The sequence below is a fragment of the Haemaphysalis longicornis genome, unplaced genomic scaffold (genome assembly GCF_048455015.1).
Source record: "Haemaphysalis longicornis isolate Haplotype H1 unplaced genomic scaffold, Haemaphysalis longicornis Haplotype H1 scaffold_8, whole genome shotgun sequence".
Lineage (NCBI taxonomy): Eukaryota > Metazoa > Arthropoda > Arachnida > Ixodida > Ixodidae > Haemaphysalis > Haemaphysalis longicornis.
In genome coordinates, this window is record NW_027526445.1 from 131,976,769 (window position 1) to 131,997,346 (window position 20,578).

The 20,578-nt window shown below is 46.9% G+C and overlaps 2 protein-coding genes and 1 long non-coding RNA gene across 3 annotated transcripts in view; all 3 read left to right on the plus strand.

Moving 5' to 3' along the window:
- LOC144149390 (endoribonuclease Dicer-S-like) overlaps nt 1-20,578 on the plus strand; it is a 438,166-nt gene that overhangs the window by 74,068 nt on the left and 343,520 nt on the right. The window lies entirely within an intron of this gene.
- Nucleotides 106-7,346, plus strand: LOC144150069 (uncharacterized). The gene is made up of 2 exons (XM_077681869.1): nt 106-470; nt 4,229-7,346. The coding sequence occupies exon 2, from the start codon at nt 4,376-4,378 to the stop codon at nt 7,148-7,150; it is 2,775 nt and encodes a 924-aa protein (XP_077537995.1). The 5' UTR covers nt 106-470; nt 4,229-4,375; the 3' UTR covers nt 7,151-7,346.
- On the plus strand, nt 12,408-13,501 carry LOC144148190 (uncharacterized). Its single transcript, XR_013317997.1, has 2 exons — nt 12,408-12,510; nt 12,876-13,501. It is a non-coding gene; the product is annotated as an uncharacterized LOC144148190 (long non-coding RNA).

The window sequence follows — 20,578 nt, forward strand, 5'->3', positions numbered from 1 at the left end:
AAATAATTATTTCTCTCTCTCTCTCTCAACGTTCTTTAGGGAGGAATGATGAATGATGAATTGTTTTTGATAGAACGCACTTGCGTCTGTGTGTCGTTGCAGGGTTCGGGCAAGAAACCGACGTGGAACGGGACGACGCCCAAGAGTGGGTGCACATTGTGCCGAGGTCAGTGGTCGAGGTAGTTCGCCTACCGCTTCAGGAATCCGTCTCTTATTTGGTCGACACAAGCGTGGTTGAGACGCGGACGCGTTTTGACGGCAACGGACGGAGCAGAACCTGGCGACAGAAGACAAGAAAAATCTGCCTCGGAACAACGAATACAGAATCCTGCGTGACACTGGACCTTTTGCGGGAACCCGAAAGGCAAACTGTCCTGTTCCGCCCGAAAGAAACTACCCGGAATGTACACAAGCCTGCTCATCCGCCTCGGAAAACGGCCACTACGACGTCCTCGCGAGGTAATTTTCAGGTAAGCAAATCGACACAGCGGTGTTGTAGAAGGGGCACCAAGCGATTACTTCTGACTTTGTTCAATGTGATATCGTCGCTTGGATACACCCTCTGCTTTCTCTAAGATACGTTTTAAATAGTGGCGCTTCCGGTGAAGTCAATGCACAACTCTTGTCGCTGGACGGTGATGAACCTTGTTGTAACCCTCCGCGGTGGCTCAGTGGCTAAGGCGTTGTGCTGCTGAGCCCAAGGATGCGGGTTCGATTCCCTGCCGCTGCGGCCGCTTTTTTGATGGAGGCGAAAAGCGAAAACGGTCGTGTGTTCAAGATCTCGGCGCACGTTAAAGATCCTCTGCAGGTGGTCAAAATTAATCCGGAGCCCTCCACTACACTCTATGAAATCGGCGCAGGTGGGCTTCACGACAACGCCCCAGAACGACTATTCAGCGTGCTTAAAGGGACAGACAACCGATTTTTGTCGCGTATATGCTCTCTAGCTCAAATGAAAGCCAGCGTTTTATATAGACCGGCAACCACAAGCAATTTCTAAACAAATTGGCGGAAATAATTTTGATTTGGCAGCAAACTTCCTGAAATCGGAAGGGTGGCGGTTCGTAGTGTCGAAACTTGACACTACAATATGTGTCCCCGTCACGTAACCTGCAAACCTAGCAGCTACTGTAACTGCTGAAACGTTTATTTACGTAGTGAAAACCTTTTAACACAAGTATTTGTACAAGGTTAAATGGTATATGTATTTCTAAACATTATACAATTGCAAAGACACGCCGCCCGCCAACGTTTATAGGTAAACGTTGCCGCCCGCCGTCGCTGGGTTGCTCTCAGTGTGGCTAACTGAGCCCCCATGCTCAGAATCAACGGCAGCGTTCAGTAAACAGACCCAGTGAAGGAGCTTTGACGATTCTGCCTGAGTCAGTGGCCTTTGTTTTGCCAAAATATTTGATTACTGCTTCCAAATACGCCAACTGCAGCTTAAAAAAAACGTCACGCCCGGGGAGAATCGAACTTCCCACCACCACAACGTGAAGCCAGATTCTACCTATCGTCTATCCCAACAGATGGCGCATTCGTGCAAAATAGACCGTTGCAATAAAAAGACACATAAAGGAACAGAAAAGCCTGCCATTCAAACTTTTTTACCTGGGGACAAGTTTTTATATATCGTTTTTCATTTCGCATACAGACAAAAGTTTGTTGCCGAGCTACTCTATGTCATGGTTGCCAGCATCATTTTTGGGAGGGACACATACGGCTCGAAGATCTAAAAATTCCGATTTAAAAAGTTCTAGGGCGTTATCAGCAAAACCGTCTCTCGTCAAGGTGCTTTAAGTGATGCCCTTTCATTTGGGATAGAGAATATATACTCGGCCAAAATCGGTTGTCTGTCCCTTTAATTTGGCGAATGACAAGGGCCAGTATGCGATTAAAGTAAAAACTAGGATCTGCGCTTAGACAACAGCGCACACGCACGCCTTGCGCAGTTGTCCCAGCGCAGATCCTAGTTTTTACTTTAATCGCATGCTGGGCTCCGGGATCATTCTCTAAATTTGCACATTTAAGCACGCTGAATGGTCGTTATGGGGCGTTGTCGTGAAGCCCACCTGCGCCGATTTCTTAGAGTGTAGGGCGGGCCTCATCGCCTGCGTTGCGTCGTCGCGTTAAACCTCATATTTATTTCAACGCAGTGTCTAGAGTGCCGTCCGACGGCACTCTAGCTGATCGTTGCAGTCATGGCTAGAGTGCCGTCCGACGACATTCAAATATTTAACACTAGGCTAGCACCGGCCACAGAATCTGTCGTTGCAGTGTAGAGGATCCGTCTTAGCTTCTTGATCCCAAAGTCTGTGGTTCGATACCGGCTCTTGCCTCGGTTGTCGTTTTTCTTGCGTTATTTAATTGAGGTGTAATTTTTATGCCTTAGGTCAGTTTTGATGTTTTAAATGATTTCTTTGTGTGCGTTAGGTTATCTTATGTTATGTTTAGGTTAGGTTGCCTAGCGTTACGTTATCTAGAGCACTGCCAGACGCGGCAATTTTACCACAAAACGCCGGTGGACGTCGTTATACTGGAGTGCTTATAATACCGTCGGACGGCACTCTAGCCACGGCCTTAATTAAATTCAGCCAGGTTTTATTCCAATAAGTGAGCTGAAAATTTTCATTTGGAGCGCAGTCAAAAATAAGTAGCGCAATCGCGATAGCGTCGGCGGTGTAAAAGCTCTTTTTAATATTTTTCATTTTGCCATTAGGGCTGGATAATGTGCTCCAAAATGCAAATGGCACGTGCGCCTATATTAAGGTGGCCAGTGAACCTTGTGTGAAATGATTGCAATATACGGTGTAGCAATAACTGTCTTGTTTAATTTAATGCTATATTAAGCAACTCCAATCATTTCTTGCACTGCCATTTTCAGTTTAAAGCTTCTATTGCCGATGTTTGTATTGCCTACCTTTCTTCGCATATATTTCTGCTTCAGTGATACCAGCTTATTTATTTAAACATCATCGACAATAAAGTAATACAGTACGATATACTCGCGGTAGCACCCGGCGATCCTCGTGTGGCCCATATACCAATAAGTACAACACACAGATTGATTGGTTTCTTCGCATGATTAGCTGAACAAAATTACGAATTCCCGCCTACTGTCCATACTGCTCTTACAGCGCGCTTTTAATCGGGCACGTGAGCCCATGCCCACAACATAAGCATGCGCTTTCCAACGTTCCACGCATGTATATGTACGGCCGAGCCACTTTTAGTTTCATATGTGAACAAGGGACCCCCCCGTTTTGGGACCCGTTCGGGCCTCGAAACGTCATTTGTTTTTACCTACCATTTTTAAACCTTTTGGCGAGTGTTGGTTTGGTAGGGAAATGCTTTGATGAACTTTGGACAACTGTCAAAACATGGGCTCCTACCGAAGACGTGGGCTTACAGAAAACGGGGAGAGCTATCGTGCTTTATAAACACTATGTCAGTACAAACTGTACCACGTTGGTATACACCCAAATGACTACATACCGAGGATAAGATTTACATTAGTGGGCGTCATGTATAACAACCAGTCGCAGCTTTAGAACCGATAACATAGGCCGATACGGGAGTAGTGTGCTTAGAGAAAAACGTACGCGTTTTCCCAACACCTGGCGAAAGAGCCTTGGGAACGCGGGAGAATTCAATTTAATTGAACGAACATCCACTGTACCCATCAGGTGAATTGCAAGAAGAATACGTTGCCATCGAAGAGAATATTCCCTCTGCTCCCATTTTGGGGGGATAGCTATTGCAGTAAAGGATTTTTCGGTTGCGATGGCAGCGATGAAATGCCGATTTAAATACAATTTGGCCATGTGTTTGGTCCTCTCGAGCTATGATTACGCGTATCGCGTGCTGACATTCCTTGTCCCAGTATTGCTGTTCGGAGCCGATTTGTCTGCCTTGCCACAGGTATACGTACGTATGTCCGTCCTTCCCCCGAAAAGGAACATGAGCTACCTGAAGCTTCGAATGGCAACTAGACGGAAGGCCTTCATTAACAGGAAAAAAACTTTATTGCAGGTTTCGGGATGGTAAGTGTAGCGTGAAGTTCTAAAGGAGCCTTCCAACTATACCGGTCGAATTACGAGTCGTACTCTTGTAGGCAATTTAAAGATACACTACGCCATAAATTTGGCGCTACCGTTCTGTTGTTGCGTTCAACAAGCTTGAATTTTCATGTTCGCTAGTTCCTCTAATCTAAATTTCCTACTTTCAGGATACCTTACGGGACGTCCTGTGGTCGAGAAAAGCCCGCCTTACGCCAAAGAAGGATACGCAGTTCTCGCGGCTCTGGCAGAATCTCCTTTACGAACTCACGACCAAGAACACCACGGTGATTCGAAATTTACGGTGGTCGCAGATAATGGCCAGGACGGGACTGCATTCTGCGAATAACCCCAACATCACCGCTCAGTTGAGTGCGGCACTGCAGATTCCGGTGGAAAATAGCACAGAGAAACAAACAGAGAAGGACCTGCTGCTGCTGCATGGACTGATTCAGCAGACCGGCTGGCCCCCTGACAAGAAGTGGAAGGCCTACAAGAAGGGTCTCGAGTCCCTGATCGTCGCAAACAATATAGCTACGTCACCCGGGCATTCTGAGGGAACAATCACCACCATGAAAAAACCTGCAGCAAGATCTGGGTCGACGTTCAATGAAAAGTCGAGCGCGAGAAACAAGAAAAGACGTTGGAACGGGGTGAAAACTCATCCTCGTGCGCGGGGCATGTGGGATGATACAGAAGGACTGTCAGATGAGGCCGAAACCGAAGCCTTTCACCCGGAAGAGTCAGAAGAACGGTCAGAGGGGCGTTCAGAACTACCCGAAAGTTACATGTCAGAGGAAGAGCTTCCAGAAACTGACGTAGAAGAGAATGAAGACGAATGGGATGGTATAAATGAACCGTTGATCAGGTACAGACCTGGAGCATTTACGTCGGAAGAGTCACAAGGTGTGTCACAGCGGAATTCCGAAGTGGAACAAGAAAGTGACGAATCAGAGGAACAATCATCAGATACTGATGAGGAAGGGAATGAATACATTACGCGAGACACGCGGGATGACACAGAAGAACAATCGCACAAAGTCGGAACTGAAGCATTGGAGAGGGAAGACTCACTAGAATCGTCGGAGCTACCTATCACACCGAAACCAGAAAGATACACGTCACCGACGGTACCACACAAGAACGGTGTGGAAAAAAGCGGAGACCTGGGTTTTTTCGACGTTAACGGAGGAAAACGCGAAGAAAGCGGAGACTTGGCTTCTTACAACGTTCACGGAAGAAGACGCGCCCCCCCTGCAGACTTGGCAAGCGTGTTGCCGAGTAAAGGAACCAAGGAGAACGAGGAAGCGATTAAATTCGGTCATTTCGTGAAGCGGGCTGAAGAAAACTTACGGAAATTCCGCGACCAGATGCCGAAATGGCCCCGCCAGCCGCAAGCCGCGAGCCGCAAGGACGACGATGACGAGAACAGCAACGAGAACGAGAACAGCAACGAGAACGAGAACAGGGACGACGAGAACAGCGACGAGAACGAGAACAGGGACGACGAGAACGAGAACAAGGATGAAGATGGCGTACGCGTAAAAAAATCAAAAATGAGCAGTGTTGATCTAAGACAAGGGCTAAGAACAAGTGACCGCGAACGAAGAACGGACAGTGTAGGCAGCGATAAGGGAAGACAGAACCCAGCAATTTGGGTTCGCGGACTACCAGTGCGAGCACGTCCACTGATCAATCAAGAATACATCGACCATAATGGCGCCGCGTCGAGCGAGCCAGCCGCAGACTCACTACAACGTCGATGCTTCGCCGATGCTTCCCGCGAGGCCCGAAATGAGGAGGAAAACCTCAAGCCGCAGGTCATAGAACATGTCATGAGCACTCAAAATAGCCTGGGTTTAACGCCGAATAGGCTAACTGCATTCGGGGAACTCGTGTACAACAGCAACATGGAATCGGAGGCCTCATGGAGCACGCTTTCCCTTGGCTTCAGACTCTATGGCAACGGAAGCCGGCTAACAAAAAACGAGATGTCCGAAGTGATTCGTAATATATCTGTAAGCCCGCGAGAAGATGGCGGATTTAGAGAGACACTCAATACCAAGATCATCGTTGATCTCATTGCGTTCAATCACTCTGGGTCTCCAAAGGAGTGGATCGAACTGCTCACATCGAAACCGGTTTTGGAAAAAGCGAGCGTCCTAGGCAAGCAAGCCATTGGGTGCCTCTACAGCGGCGGGCATTCGGTCAGGGACGTGACGTCTGCGTATGACTCCACACTTCAAGAACTAATATCTGCCAAGCTTTCTTTGCTCGGGCGCGAAGGCACGCACGCGGCTGAGGTAAAAGAGGTGCTCGCCAAAAGACCTAAGTGGATGGTGACGGATCAGAACGCCAAGCGCACGAGTGAATTTACCCAAAGCGGAAACGCCTCTACCTCCACAGTTGCGCAGGGCTACGACGCGACGCTGAAAAAATACACCCCTTTAAGTCTCGCCTTCTTTGCGGAAGAAGTCAGCGGTTCCGGACGCGCGGTTTCAAGCATGCGGTCGCTGACTTCCGGCATCGCGAACAACTCGGCCATAATTGCTAATCTAACTGACCAAGTGCTGGACAGTCTGACAGCGGCGGGGCGAACAGATGCCGACAGGCCAGCCATTAATGAAATAATTTTTCTCAGGCTGCTCCTTCTAGCCAATAGCTCGGTCAGCGAGGAACCCTGGAAGGAACTGCTGGCTGCCAAGTGGGCGATCCGCGCCGGGGCTAGCACAGGCCTCGCTGCTAGCAGCTTCTCTTCGGCTACGGCCAACGTTGTGAAAGCCTTCGTAAACCAAGGTCTGCCCGCTCTCTCCAAAGCGCTAGAGGAACGACTATTCGGGGTGAAACCCGTGACGAACAGTCGCAAAGCCGCGGTGGGGGAAGTTGGAGAGCACGTACTGAACACAACAGATTCGGCTGCGAGTTCAAAGGCTACTGTGGCTCCCTCGACCGACTCCAACCAAACTACGGGCAGCGTTGGGGAGCACGTACTGAACACAACAGATTCGGCTGCGAGTTCAAAGGCTACTGTGGCTCCCTCGACCGACTCCAATCAAACTACGGGCAGCGTGCAACCCAAGACAGGCTCCTGAGGGGTTCCAAGCTCCTCCCAAATACACTTTAGGGAAGAAAACGACGCATACCGCGAAACCGCTATACTTACTGGCATGCGGTAATCCTTTCAAATTAAAAAAAAAATTACAGCAATAATTAAGAGACCTGAACGTGATGATATTTGCCTATCAGCGATAGAAATCTTTTTCTTATTCATTTCGTGCAATAAAAAGAAAAAAAATGCGAGTATAAGTGGTTCTCCCTTGCTTTCTGGAGCCCAAATCTTTCCTCTCCGGTGACTTTTCATGAAACCGCTCCTGTTGACAGCACTGGGTCCTGTAGACAGAAGTAAGGGCCAGCAGTCAAGAAAGCAAAGTAAGGCGAAGGGGGAAAGGAGGTAAGTCCGTTTTTTTTCTTCTTGAAACAGTTTAATAAATGTTCAAAAAAATCAAAAGAAAGTGGAGAAAAAAATGGGGTTGATCCCTGTTTCATATCGGTAGAACCCGAAAGTGAAACGTGCCTTCACAGGGGCAGCTGAATGTTTATTGTGCATCGATATAAACTTGCACATCGCTATTTATATTTCGTCGGTATGGCACAATCAGACTTATCAAATTAGAAACTGGATTGCACGCGCCGGAGCACTTCGTAAACCTGAATTAAACCACACGCGCTCGCCAACCATGCGAACGAAACCGAAAGGGTTGCCAGCGAATCGTTTGGTGAACTCACGGCCGGATGCAGCGAAAGAGCATAGTTTTGGGGGCTGTCTTGTGGAGTGGTATTGGCGAGCGAGAGCCTTCCGGAGCGTCGCTTTCGCAAATGTGCGACCACTGCGTTCCTTCTCCGTCGAGTCTACGGCAGACGGTTGGGTTGCGACGAGCTCAGCTGGCGCCAACTGTCAGCGCTCATTAACATCGTGATTCACTACTTCGCTTCACCTCTCTGAGAGAGAATCACCATCGAAATAGAGGCGGTTATAAAAAAAAGGGCCCATCTCCCCGCGAGGGGGACTCGAGTAAATGCGTCGCATAGGGGGTGGGTGTATTGCGTTAACGTTTAGTGTTTGGGGAGTTGGTGGTCGTGAATGCGTTGTATCAGCAGCTTCTTGACGTAGTTTGAATGAGTCAAGGATATAAGGCGCGTTCGTAGCCTTTCATTCTGTGTCGGTTTTGTGGCGCAGTGGGAAGAGCACCATGTACCTCGCGTTCCGCCCACAGGTAGTGAATGAGTTGTATCAGCAGCTTCTTGACGTAGTTTGAATGAGTCAAGGATATAAGGTGCGTTCGTAGCCTTCCATTCTGTGTCGTCTTTGTGGCGCAGTGGGTAGAGCACCATGTACCTTGCGTTCCGCCCGCAGGGTCGAGGGATCGAAACCAGGCGCCGGTAAGTATTATTTTTTTATATAGTGTAGGGGGAGGGGTGCGGACCTGTTGTTGAGAGCGAGGAGGGTAGCGTGATGCGGGAGAGGAGGAGTGGGGGAGAGGGCGCACCTGGAATGGCTGTTGCGGACGCCGAGGCACGCCAACGCCGGGTGACATCGTGAGTTAAAGAAATGCTCTGCATTTAAAAGATATATGGCGCGTTCATGCGAGTGTCTGCGTTTCAGCTCGTAGCGGAGCCGGTAGTGCACCTGGCCCTTCCCGTTGCGGCGATGGAGCCCCCAGCTTGAATCCTGGCGCAGCCGCGGTTATGACGGATATGACGCCAGTCAGATCTAGGTGGATCCCGGCATAAAACACTGTCGTGTTAAAACATGCTCGATGGGTGGGACCCGAACCTACGACCTCCAGAATAGCGGTCTGGGGCCCTATTCTCGACTGCACAAATTGCCGGCAATTCAGGCAATTTTCCGGAAGTCTTTTCTGATTGGCTTTCAATTTTGGTCACGTGCTTCCGGTTGACAAAGCGGTTGTGTGTGCTGTCGTCATTTTGACGTTTCATGTCGTATACGGACACCAGTTCTAAAGTTTGCCTTATTTCTCGTTACTAAAGGCGCATAATTATTGGCCAGCAATGAAAAACCAGACTAAATGTAGCGGACAGGACAACGTAAGCCTGTCTTTGCTATCCAACAACAATACTGCTTGTAATACACACCCCCTCTGTGATTGGCTGAGAAGGCGTGACGTAATTTAAACAGTTGGCGGGAACGATTACGTCATGCATTGGCAACTTCAGCCTGCGTAAAAGTGACGTAATGCTACGTAACAGCTTGAAAATGGCGGCTGTTTTTGTCGCAAAATACAAGCAAAATAGGGCGAAATATTGCCCCGGCTTACGGCGCCGCGAAATGTGCGGCAATTTGCAGCAGGCGGAGTTTCGCATGCGCGCTGTTTAAAGCATGTTTCCTACCGAAACAAATTATAGTTTCAACTGCTTCCAAGTCAGCGATCATGGAACATACAAATAACATGCAGTATTTTGCTTTTATGTTTGGCAATGAAATAAAAATTATTTGTTTGGCGTAACCGCAACATAAGAGGGCAGTACAAGCCTCTCCATGACAAAGAGAACCCAATGCATGGCATTTGTCCATACTTGTCCTAGTAAGCTGTTGGGTCACATGATCGAACTCAAGAGAAAAATAACAATGAAAAGTGACTATTTAGTTCATTACAGCGCTGATTGCAGTCGAGCTTGACGAATAAGTGAATCGGCGACATCGGTGCGCTCCGCGGTTATCAGGCGTAGCGCTTCGCTGCTCTTATGTGTCATAGGAGCGATGGTCGCGGCCGTCTTTTTCTGTGATCACGCCATAAACTTGTAACATAGCAGCAGACGATGGCGTGGCGGTGGTGGCGGCAGGGAAGGTGATAACGCAACAAAGCTTGCATTGAAGCAGAGAGCCCAGCTATGTTAATAAAAGCGATTGAAAGAAATAAATAGATACGGTAAAAAAATTGTGTGATGTTCTTTAGCTCGACATCCGCCTCTCGCTCGCTTTTGGATCAACGTTACTCGATCGCCTTGTGGTGTTGGCGCCAAATTTGACCTCCAGAAATGTGTTTTTCTTGTCAGCCTCAGCTACCGTCTTAATTTGTATAGTACATGCCAAGTGTTTTTATATCTTTCTTGCACAATATTTGATACCTTGGTAGCGATCTTTATGAGTGACTCGTCAAATTACACTGCATGTCGTCATAGCTATAGGTGCAACACGTCACTGATTGCTTACGTCGTGCTTACGCAAAAAAACATGGGCGAAATGCCGGCAATTAGTGCAGTCGAGAATAGGGCCCCTGGTGGGACACCAACTACGCTACTGGCGAGGCTGTGGTCCCGTTCACTTTCACGGGTATTTATGCTAAGGTAATTGTTTCCTGCGCTTCGGGGTGGTAGCCAGCGCCACTCCGACAACTCGCGGTGATGGGAAACTTCTTCCCTCCTCGAGTGTCTATGGTGTGTCGAGAGTGGTCAACAAGCGTTGAACCATCGTAAGCTACCTCGGGGCCCAAGACTGCCAGAACCGAGGCCCTAGCGATGCCTATAGCGAATCAGAAAGGGAAAATAGGGGCACCATAAATGAAGACCGATATAATGGCCAGTGGCCAAAAACGCCAAGGAATGTGAAAGGAGAAAATGGTAAGTTTTTTTTTTATTTTTCTTGAAACAGATGTACAGCCTCCCAAATTTTTAATAATATAGCAGGAGCGTCGACCGATCGGCATGCCAGCGGCTTATCACGGTGTCACCGGCCAAACAGGCGAGAGTACGCGCATGCGCACGGAACTATGGGTTGTGGGACTGTTGTGTGCTCCGCTGTTCTCCTCAGGACAACACACCCCCTGTTTTTTTTTTATCTTGCAAGGCCGTTTCGCTGCCGCAAAAGATAGCTAAGCACCATGGGGCACAAGTTTTTATTGTTATCAGATTTGTTATTCGTCACATTATACCGCGCAGCGGCTTAAGGCCATTCCGGCCATAAAACCGGTCCTGTTCTACTTTCATTTATGTTTTTCCGTGACGTTCCTTACGCTGGGAGCGGGCAAGTGACCCGAAAAAAAAAAAAAAAAAATCCCACGCACATTTGATATGCGCATGCGCGTCAAATAACCACGGTTTCTCGTGAACAAAGTTATTCACATGAAGTTGCAGGGGTGTACCACTCTCGAAGAAACAGCGTATACAGACGACACTCATACAGCCGATAGCCCTATGCGCGTGCGCGTACTCTCGCCTGTGCTGTGTCGCTGCCCCGAATACTCGTCGGAGAGGAGCGTGCTTGCCACCGCGCTCAGCCGATTGGACGATCAGCCATTTACAGTGGAAACTATTCTAAGCCAACGGTCTTTACCATCGACCTCGCAGAAGGCGACGAAAGCCATTTTACGTTTCCTGAGTGAAACGAACTTGCGTGAAAGACTATAGTGCCCGAAACGGGACTAGAGTGCGCGCTTTCCCGCTCCTATCTCTTCCTCTTCCCCCGCCCTTTTATTCCCTGAGCCCCATTCCCCCAGTGCCGGGTAGCAAACCGGGCTCTACACCTGGTTAACCTTGTGGGAATCGTGAAAAACCGCGACCTGCGATCCCGAGCCGGCGGGCGCTTCGGGAGAGACGCTTGTGCACTGAAACCGGTCCGGCGCTCCGCTGGTTCGTCGGCGTCCCCCAAGAGATGGCACCACTGATGTGCGGGCATAGGCGTGCGCAGTAGTATTAACTCTATGGGCGCGCGGGCGCAGGCGGCGCGAGCGTGTGGCGCGGGAGTAGAGAGAGTCTCGTCGGAGACCCGGTCGGGGCGAGATCGGCGGAACATCGCGGCGGTCGGCGGATACATGCATCTCAGGTGGGAGCTTTGTTTGTCGCGCGCCGTGAGCGCCTACCTCCCGTTCGCGGTCACGACCCGGACGGCGTGATTCGTGAACGCCGTCGAGCCTTGTGCTCGCATGCTTTGGGATTCCCCAAATAAACGGCTGTGCTTCGGCACTACTGTCTACTGTGTTCTCGTATCGGCGAACCTCGCTGGGCTGCCGTAGGCATGGGAGCCCGCGTGGTTGACACACCGGGAGCTAGCGTGCACTGTAAAAAATTTCTGTAAATTTACAGAGTTTTTACATACAATTTCTGTTGCCCTACAGACGTTTTCTGTGATGGTTAGTAAACAGAAACCTGTTAACAGAAAAAACACACATTTTCTGTTATTTCCTCGTCTTGACCAATAACAGGCGTGAAATCGTGAAAATATTGTACTCTTAATTTGCATAAAATAGAATAAAATATGAATTATTTTTTAAATGTTTAACAAGAATTTACTTAACCGTCGAACAGCGCCCGGCCGACGTCATTTTGTTGCGCTCCTGCAATTCTGAAATGCGGCCCTTTGCAAATGGCCGCCCTGTAGGTACCAGCACAACGATACAGCGGCGGGCTTCTTTCTTCAATTTTTCATGTTCCCAGGGTGAGTACTAAATTTGAACTATGTCGTGTGGAGGCTGCGCCTAGTTCCTACCTATGCCTTTCTTTTTCGTGCCTGCACTGTTGTTTGTTGGCTTGTTGGATGGAAATAGATTGTTATGAAGTGCTCGCCGCGTAGCGTAACGATACGTCGCCTCGTGGGCCAAGAGCGTTCTGCCGTGCCTATGTAGTGACGCTCGCCTCAATATGAGTTTTTTTTTTTTTTTTTTTGATGAATGTTATACGCACAACGCAGCCGCCGTGCTCTCCTTTTCAGATGCCGTTTTCCGCCGTGGAGTTTAGTGCAAAGGTTACGTCTCTGCTTACGGATGTATTTTATATGCGCAACGTATGCTGTTGTTGTTGCAGGGTTATTGCAGCCATCAACCCTGACTGACATGGAGCAAAGGTGGAGAAGTAAAAGCAAAAGCAGCATTTCCTGTTTCCAAATGTCGCATCCCTGATCACTGTGGTGGAAGACCATGAAATCTACTAGGCCCCCCACTCCAATTTCCCTGAGCAGCAATGAAAATGTCTGTGATGGAAGCGCCTTGCACCAAATGTGCCGCATTCTTGGTTACTTTGCTATTGTATGAATTGACATTTAAATGTTCTCTGCTTTTTTGTGATTTCATTAATGTGGAAAAGATGTTATGTTCCTAGTCTCACATCACTTCCTCCGTCGTTTTTCATTACCGTGGTATTTGCGTTATGTTGCATCTTTCTGCTTCCAGAAAGCAGGAAAAATGTGGGATGTTATTTTATTGATGGTCTTTTTTTTTTTGGAAGTAGAAAAAAATGTGTTCCTAGTCCTATCGGAGCTCTCACCGTAGTAGTATTGTACTGTAGTAATATGAGATGTGAACATTTTGTAGCTTAATGTCACTGTAGAAAAAGTGTTCTTAGTTTAACGTCACTGATTACGTTCTGTAAATAGTTTGTTTTGCCTCAGTGGCGTGTTTGTGGGAATTTCTGAAAGTTAAAAAAAAAGGTGATCTTCCTAGTCTAACAAAACCTCTGTCACTGAAAGTCTCCTTTTGTTCACTGTGCCACAATATCATGAATTGTGATTTCATTTTTATACTCAGATCCTCATATTTGAGATTGTTGATACGTTGTTCGTAACTAAGTTAATTCTTCGTAGCAACGGCCTTATGTTTGGCAGAAAAATAAATAATGTTAATGATACTTTCACCCTCCTTTCTTGTGTGCCTGAGTGGTCACTTTATGCTATGTACTGCACACCAGTAATTGCGTGGGCAGTTTCAAACAATATGATACAGGGTGATGTTTTATTTTCAAGGCATCATTATTGTCACCCATTAAGCATAAAGCCGCGAATTCAACTGCAGTACTTTCAAGATGTGAAAAAGTAACAGGACATGTATTTTATGAAGGACCATAACCGAAATTGTGTCACGGCGCTGAATACTTTTGCTTTGACTTATTTTAGCAGAGATTGAGGTCAAAATAAGTCGGAGCAAAAAAATTTAACCTTACTTGTTAATTGAGCAAAACAATTTAACCAGAAACGGGAAACAGTACATTATTATAATTTCGGTAAAAAACGATGTATGCACAACACAAATAGTCTATAAAAAAGCTGCCAGTGAAAAACAGAAGGTTCACAGATTTTCTGGAGGAAAACACAACCTTAAAAAACAGAAAAATGTTATAAAAAAGCAGAAAACGAAAAACCGAAAACAGGGAATTGACAAATTTTCTGTAATGAGAAACAGTAAATGCTTGTAAAATAACAAAACCATGAAAAACCGAAAATAGGGAATTGACATAAATTCTCTGTAGTGAGAAACATAAAATGCTTGTAAAATAACAGAAACATGAAAAACAGAAAACATAACTTTACAGAAAATTTCTGGCAGGACAGCTGCCAGAAAATTTCTGTTTTTTCGAGCAAACATTTTTTACAGTGCGTGGGGGCCTACCCCAGAGTGCTGGCAAGGCCCCCGAGGAACGCCTGATATATCCCACAACCTCCCGGCCTTTCCTTTCTTTCTTCTTCTTCTTCTAGCCTATTTCGCTGCTGAACACCGTGATAAGGCACTGACATACCGATCGGTCGTCGCTCCCGCTAGTATTATTAAAAATTTGGGAGGCTGTAGTTTTTTAAATGTTTGAAAGATGAAAAAAAAAGGGGAAACATGCTCACCTCTTCCCCTTTATATATATTGAGTAAAAGCTCGTTAATTGGAACTCGAAGGGGGCCAGAAAATTGTTCGAATTAAGCCTCTAACTAGCGGGCGGGTGCTAGAATGAATGGAAATCGCGCCCCACTGCGCGGACTGCACAAGGAAGCCACCTCTGGGCTCGTTATCGCGAATTAGGCGCTACTACACGTTTGCGGCAGGTGATTTCGTAAATAATGTTTCGTAAATAAAAATTACATGCGCCGGAGCACTGGCGCCCTCTCTAGAAGCAAAATAAGCTGTTGCAGGAGCATAGCGCGCGGGCCACGCTGTCGTTTCTCTGTTTCGTTGTTTTGCATATCTAGTGAATTTGGCTTGGTTTGGATTTGCAACACATTGTAATCACTCTTGGTGGACTTCTTCTGCGAGGTGCCGTGGAAACCAGGGGATCATAGTTCGAATTAACTGTCCTGGATACCGACGCGTTGGAATTATCGGCCGTTTTGCCCCCATTGAGGTATGCAGGGCTGTGCCGGGACCGGGACCAGGGCGTGAGTTCGAATTTACCGGATGTTCGAATTAACGAGCTTTTACTCTCTCTCTCTCTCTCTATATATATATATATATATATATATATATATATATATATATTGTAGAACACAGACGTAGGGGACGAGGGATTCCGTAAGGACACATATCAAAGTTGCAGTCCATATTGCCAGTGCTGTTTGGCGTTTTAACAGTGTTTTATAGTGCCGAATGAGGTATGATTGCCTTTTTTTTATGCAGGAATAAATAATGGAAAATGCAAGTCGAGAAAAATGCGCCGTTTTTTCCGGAAGCGGGAATCGAACCCACAACCTCCGCATAACGCGTGCGGTGCTCTACCATTGAGCTAGTTGCGCGGCGACTCCTCTCTCGACTATACAGCGGGGTTTTGTACTTACGACTGCTCAGAGCCCGGTCAACTAGCGCCGCCCCTCGACCACCGCGGGAAGACGTAGAACGCCAAACAGCACTGGCAATATGGACTGCAACTTTGATATGTGTCCTTACGGAATCCCTCGTCCCCTACGTCTGTGTTCTACAAAATGCATTACGAGGGTTCTGGCTTCAGCAGTCTGAAATGCCTTTGGCTATCCCTGACTTCCGACCACGTCTTACGTGCGGCCGCTGGGAAAAAGACGTTCTACGTCTTCCCGCGGTGGTCGAGGGGCGGCGCTAGTTGACCGGGCTCTGAGCAGTCGTAAATACAAAACCCCGCTGTATAGTCGAGAGAGGAGTCGCCGCGGAACTAGCTCAATGGTAGAGCACCGCAAGCGTTATGCGGAGGTTGTGGGTTCGATTCCCGCTTCCGGAAAAAACGGCGCATTTTTCTCGACTTGCATTTTCAATTATTTATTCCTGCATAAAAAAAAGGCAATCATACCTCATTCGGCACTATAAAACACTGTTAAAACGCCAAACAGCACTGGCAATATGGACTGCAACTTTAATATATATATATATATATATATATATATATATATATATATATATATATATATATATATATATATATATATATATATATATATATATATATATATATATATATATATATATATATAGCGAATCTGAATAGGAAATGAGGGGCTCGTAGAAAATAACACAGAAATAAGGGTTGGCAGTCAAGAAAACCTCGGAAAGCAAAGGGGAGGTTGTGGTAGGTCCTTGAAACAGATAAAGAATTTGGGAAGAAACAAAGAAAGCGGAGAAAAAATGCCCGCCAGGTGGGATCCGAACCCACGACCTCCAGAATAGGCTGGTGCGATAACCACTACGCTACCAGCGGGGCTATTTTCCCCCTCCACTTTCTGGGGTATTTATGTCAGTGTAATTTTTTCCTGTGCTTGGGGGTGCTAGCCAGCGCCACTCTGATATGACGCTCGGGTGCACGTGGTCCGCATCATACGACGTACCCTGGCGGCCATAAACCGGCGTCTTTCCCATATTTTACACCGTTTCGCCCCCTCGTTCCGACCTTCTCTATTCTTAACCCCCGTTTGACGCTGCTTGATGTAGAAAGATCCGCAGGCGGTCCAGACCACTAGCTGAACAGACGCAAGCAAGCAGGCTGGTATTCGCAAGCGGGAGGTAACCGGGATTTAACCGACGGCCCCACGCGTGAGCAGTACACCAACGCGCCAACCGCGATAAGTCGAAGTTCAGGTGACTGGCGTGCCGTAAATTTGAAGTTCCCGACGAGCCGCCGACGAAAGCGAAAACACATACGACGCAACCCCACGGTGATGACCGAACACCCGCTTTCTCCGCCCGCTCTATTCCGAGTTTCTTCCTTTCACGACGCTCTCTCTTCCTATATCTCTGCTCTCTACTTATCAGTGTCTTTCAACCCCGATCGCCACTCCGCCCCTTTCTTTGCTAGAATGCCTCATTTCACGCGCGTCTGCCGCGAGGGCGGAGACACGTACCCGTTGGCGCCGCCATTTTGGGTCACTCGCTGGCTGTCACAGCAAGTCACTGTAGCAAGACTGCGCTATAATTTTCGTTGCAACAGGGTTTACTCGCGAAATTTGAATCATCTTATGTATTTCGCGTTGCTGGGTCTCGTGGGAAACGAAAACAGCTATATGTTGAGCACTTTGACCGACTGCACGGGACCGTTTAAAGGGGGTCTCCCTATGTATGGCAATGTTTTTTTTTTTTTTAATCTCCGCCTTGTACAGAGGGCAACACGCTTGTCTATGACACAGGTTTGGTGCTTATAGCCTTATCTTGCCTCGCCCGAAAAGCATCTGAAGAAAACTGTTGTGTCATTCTGAAGTCTTAACCATATATTTTGACCTCAACGTTTTTTGTGGAAAATTGAGTCCGCAGTTTTGAGAGGTGACTAGTTGAAGTTGAACTCAGTGTTATAGACAAGGGTGTTGCGCACTGTACTATCGCTCGTTTCGCGTAGCCCTGGCAATTTCACACTTGCCTTTCCCCCACTCGGCCTTATCTAGCACGTGCAAGGCGCGGGGCTGGCGGGCTATAAATAGCGCCGGACGGTACGGGTGTCCCGTAGCGCGCAGCGCAACCGGCTGGAGGGCTAGCTGGACGCCATGGAGATGAGGGGGCGCAACATGGGCGTTGCTTTTTTAAACTTGGGATTTCAGCTAAAGGGTCGCAAATCACGCGAGAACGCGCTAAATATCGTAGTGTAAATAAGTTCTTAGCCAACCTGCCGGGTGAGACCGTTCACCCGCACCCCGGTCGTGCGAAACCCCGGACGCTTTCTCGCGGTCCCTTGAAAGTCGTATTATCGTCGGTGTTCCACTGCATATATATATATATATATATATATATATATATATATATATATATATATATATATATATATATATATATATATATATATATATATATATATATATATATATATATATATATATATATATATATATATATATATAATACAGAAATAAGCATTGGCAGTCAAGAAAACCTCGGAAAGCAAAGGGGAGGATGTGGTAGGTCCTTGAAACAGATAAAGAATTTGGGAAGAAACAAAGAAAGCGGAGAAAAAAGGCCCGCCAGGTGGGATCCGAACCCACGACCTCCACAATACCGGTCTGGTGCGATAACCACTACGCTACCGGCGGGGCGATTTTCTCCTCCGCTTTCTGGGGTATTTATGTCAATGTCATTTTTTCCTGTTCTTGGGGGTGGTAGCCAGCGCCACTCTGACTTCTCAGGGTGAAGGGGACCTTCTTTTTAATCCCCGGGCCGTGACTCGAGTGGGATTAAAAAGAAGGTCCCCTGTCTAGCAGAGCATCCGGCCTGTCTCCGCAATAAAGGAGTGAAAGGCGATCACAACACCTCTGTGGCAATATCCTAGGACGGAAGCACCCAGGGAAGGAATAACGGTTAAAGATAAAGGGAGATTCAGCCGATTAAACGTGTATTCAAGGTGCGTGCGTCGCATCGAGGAAAAGCTGCGGCAAGTTAAAAGAAAGTGTTCTATAGTTTCGGGGGCCTTGCAGGAACGGCATTGGGGAGATAAAGCTTGACCAGCTTTGTGTAGATAAAAATTTAAAGGGGGGATTCTGCAGCGAAATTTTGTGATTGCCACCTGACATTTACGAGATTCGCAGAATTTAGGCTTCCATAAGTGAGAGAGGTGAATATAGTCGGAGCATGAATGAAGGGCATCCTGCCGATTAATTTGCAAAACTTGAAGGCGCCTGAACCTCGCCCCCAGAAGAAAACTGTCAATGGGGCAATTCACGACGGCAGGACTCCCAAGAGCCAAATTGGCTAACTGGTCTGCCAGTTCATTGAAGATTATCCCTGCGTGACCAGGGACCCACACTAACCGGATCTCAAGAAGCTGGTAAGGAATGAATGAACGGAATGACCGGAGAAGGGAAGAATCTTTATCATTTGTTAGAGCGGTGCACATCTATATGCTGTAGTTTATTGCTGTCGTTTATGTAGTTTATGCAGTAGTTTATGCAGTCTATGCTGTAGTTTATGTAGTAAATCTATGCTGTAGTTTATTAAGGGCTACGATTATCGCCAATAATTCTGCCTGAAAAATCGGGGTATAGTCTGGCAGCCTGATTGAGAAGGACCAATCTAGAGACTGAGAATATATTTCTACCCCAGCCTTCTCATCACTTTGCGAGACATATGTGGCAATGACGACATGAGTATGAAGAGTAGCCAAATGATCTTCAAGTAAATTATTGAGCAATCGGGCCAGCAATAATTTCGCATGCAGGGGAAAAATGTTGTCCAAGCTTATGTCGACAGGCGACAAATTATCAGAATAGGGCTGGAGTAGAAAAAGATCTGCACAAAGAGGCTGCAGCCATGCCTGAACGCAATCCAATTGAGGACGCTGAAATCGGGGCCACGTAAATCTTCGAAAAAGGTCAGGCCTCAAGAGGAAAATGGGTTGAGCCTCGTACAATGGAGATTCAAAATTTTAGAAATGTTACAACAGTTAGCAATTTAAATCGATACAGAAGTGAAGGCAACCGTGCCTCAAGGTACAATATAGAGTTAGCTACATACTTTGGCAACCCTAAACATATACGCAAAGCCAATCTCTCAATCAGAAATAGGGGATGGAGTTTGTACGCCGCGCAGCCAGAAAATAACACGCAAGCAAATTCCAATACAGGGTGAACATAGCAACAATAAATCGTTAGCAGGGCGTCTCTACGCATACCGAATTTATGATTGCAAAGCCTACGCAGCACTCCAGCACCTTTTTCACCTTTGGCAGCAATGTGCGAAATATGATGACGCCATGTGAGGTGGTCGTCATTAATTATACCCAAATATTTAATTTGAGCACGGCTATATCACGCAATGTGCTTCATCTTCTTCGAAGGTGGGCAAACATGGCGCTATGTGTAATTGTCCATTTCTCAGTCTCTTCCTCGTGAAAATGTAAAATTAGAAAACCATAAATTAACGCATTAATTACCCCAAATCAATAAAAACTCAATCCAGTATCTCTTGGCCTTCATTGAATGATCGCTTGGTTGATTTACTTTGTATGTAATCTGTACCTGGGTAATGACGTGTTATTTTACCCAAGAAACTAATATACATATGTTTTGCGCTCTTCGTTTAATTCTAGCAGTGCTCTTCGGGCAAGCTCAAAATACTTTTTTCTGTTAGAGGTGGTAGCTGCCATATATGCCCCTCTCTTGGTTTCGTCCACCAGCATTCTGATCATTTAGTCACCTCGACATCCTTGAAGTTAACTACCGCTGTGCTTCCCTTAAGTCCCAGAGCTTCTGGAAGCCGAATACTTCCCTCACGTAGACTTGGATGGATACAGTCCCATTTCAACAACATGTCCCATAGTTTCTGTTTCCTTTTTTCTCTGCCTTTATTTGTTTCTATCTGCTTTGCTTCTTTCTT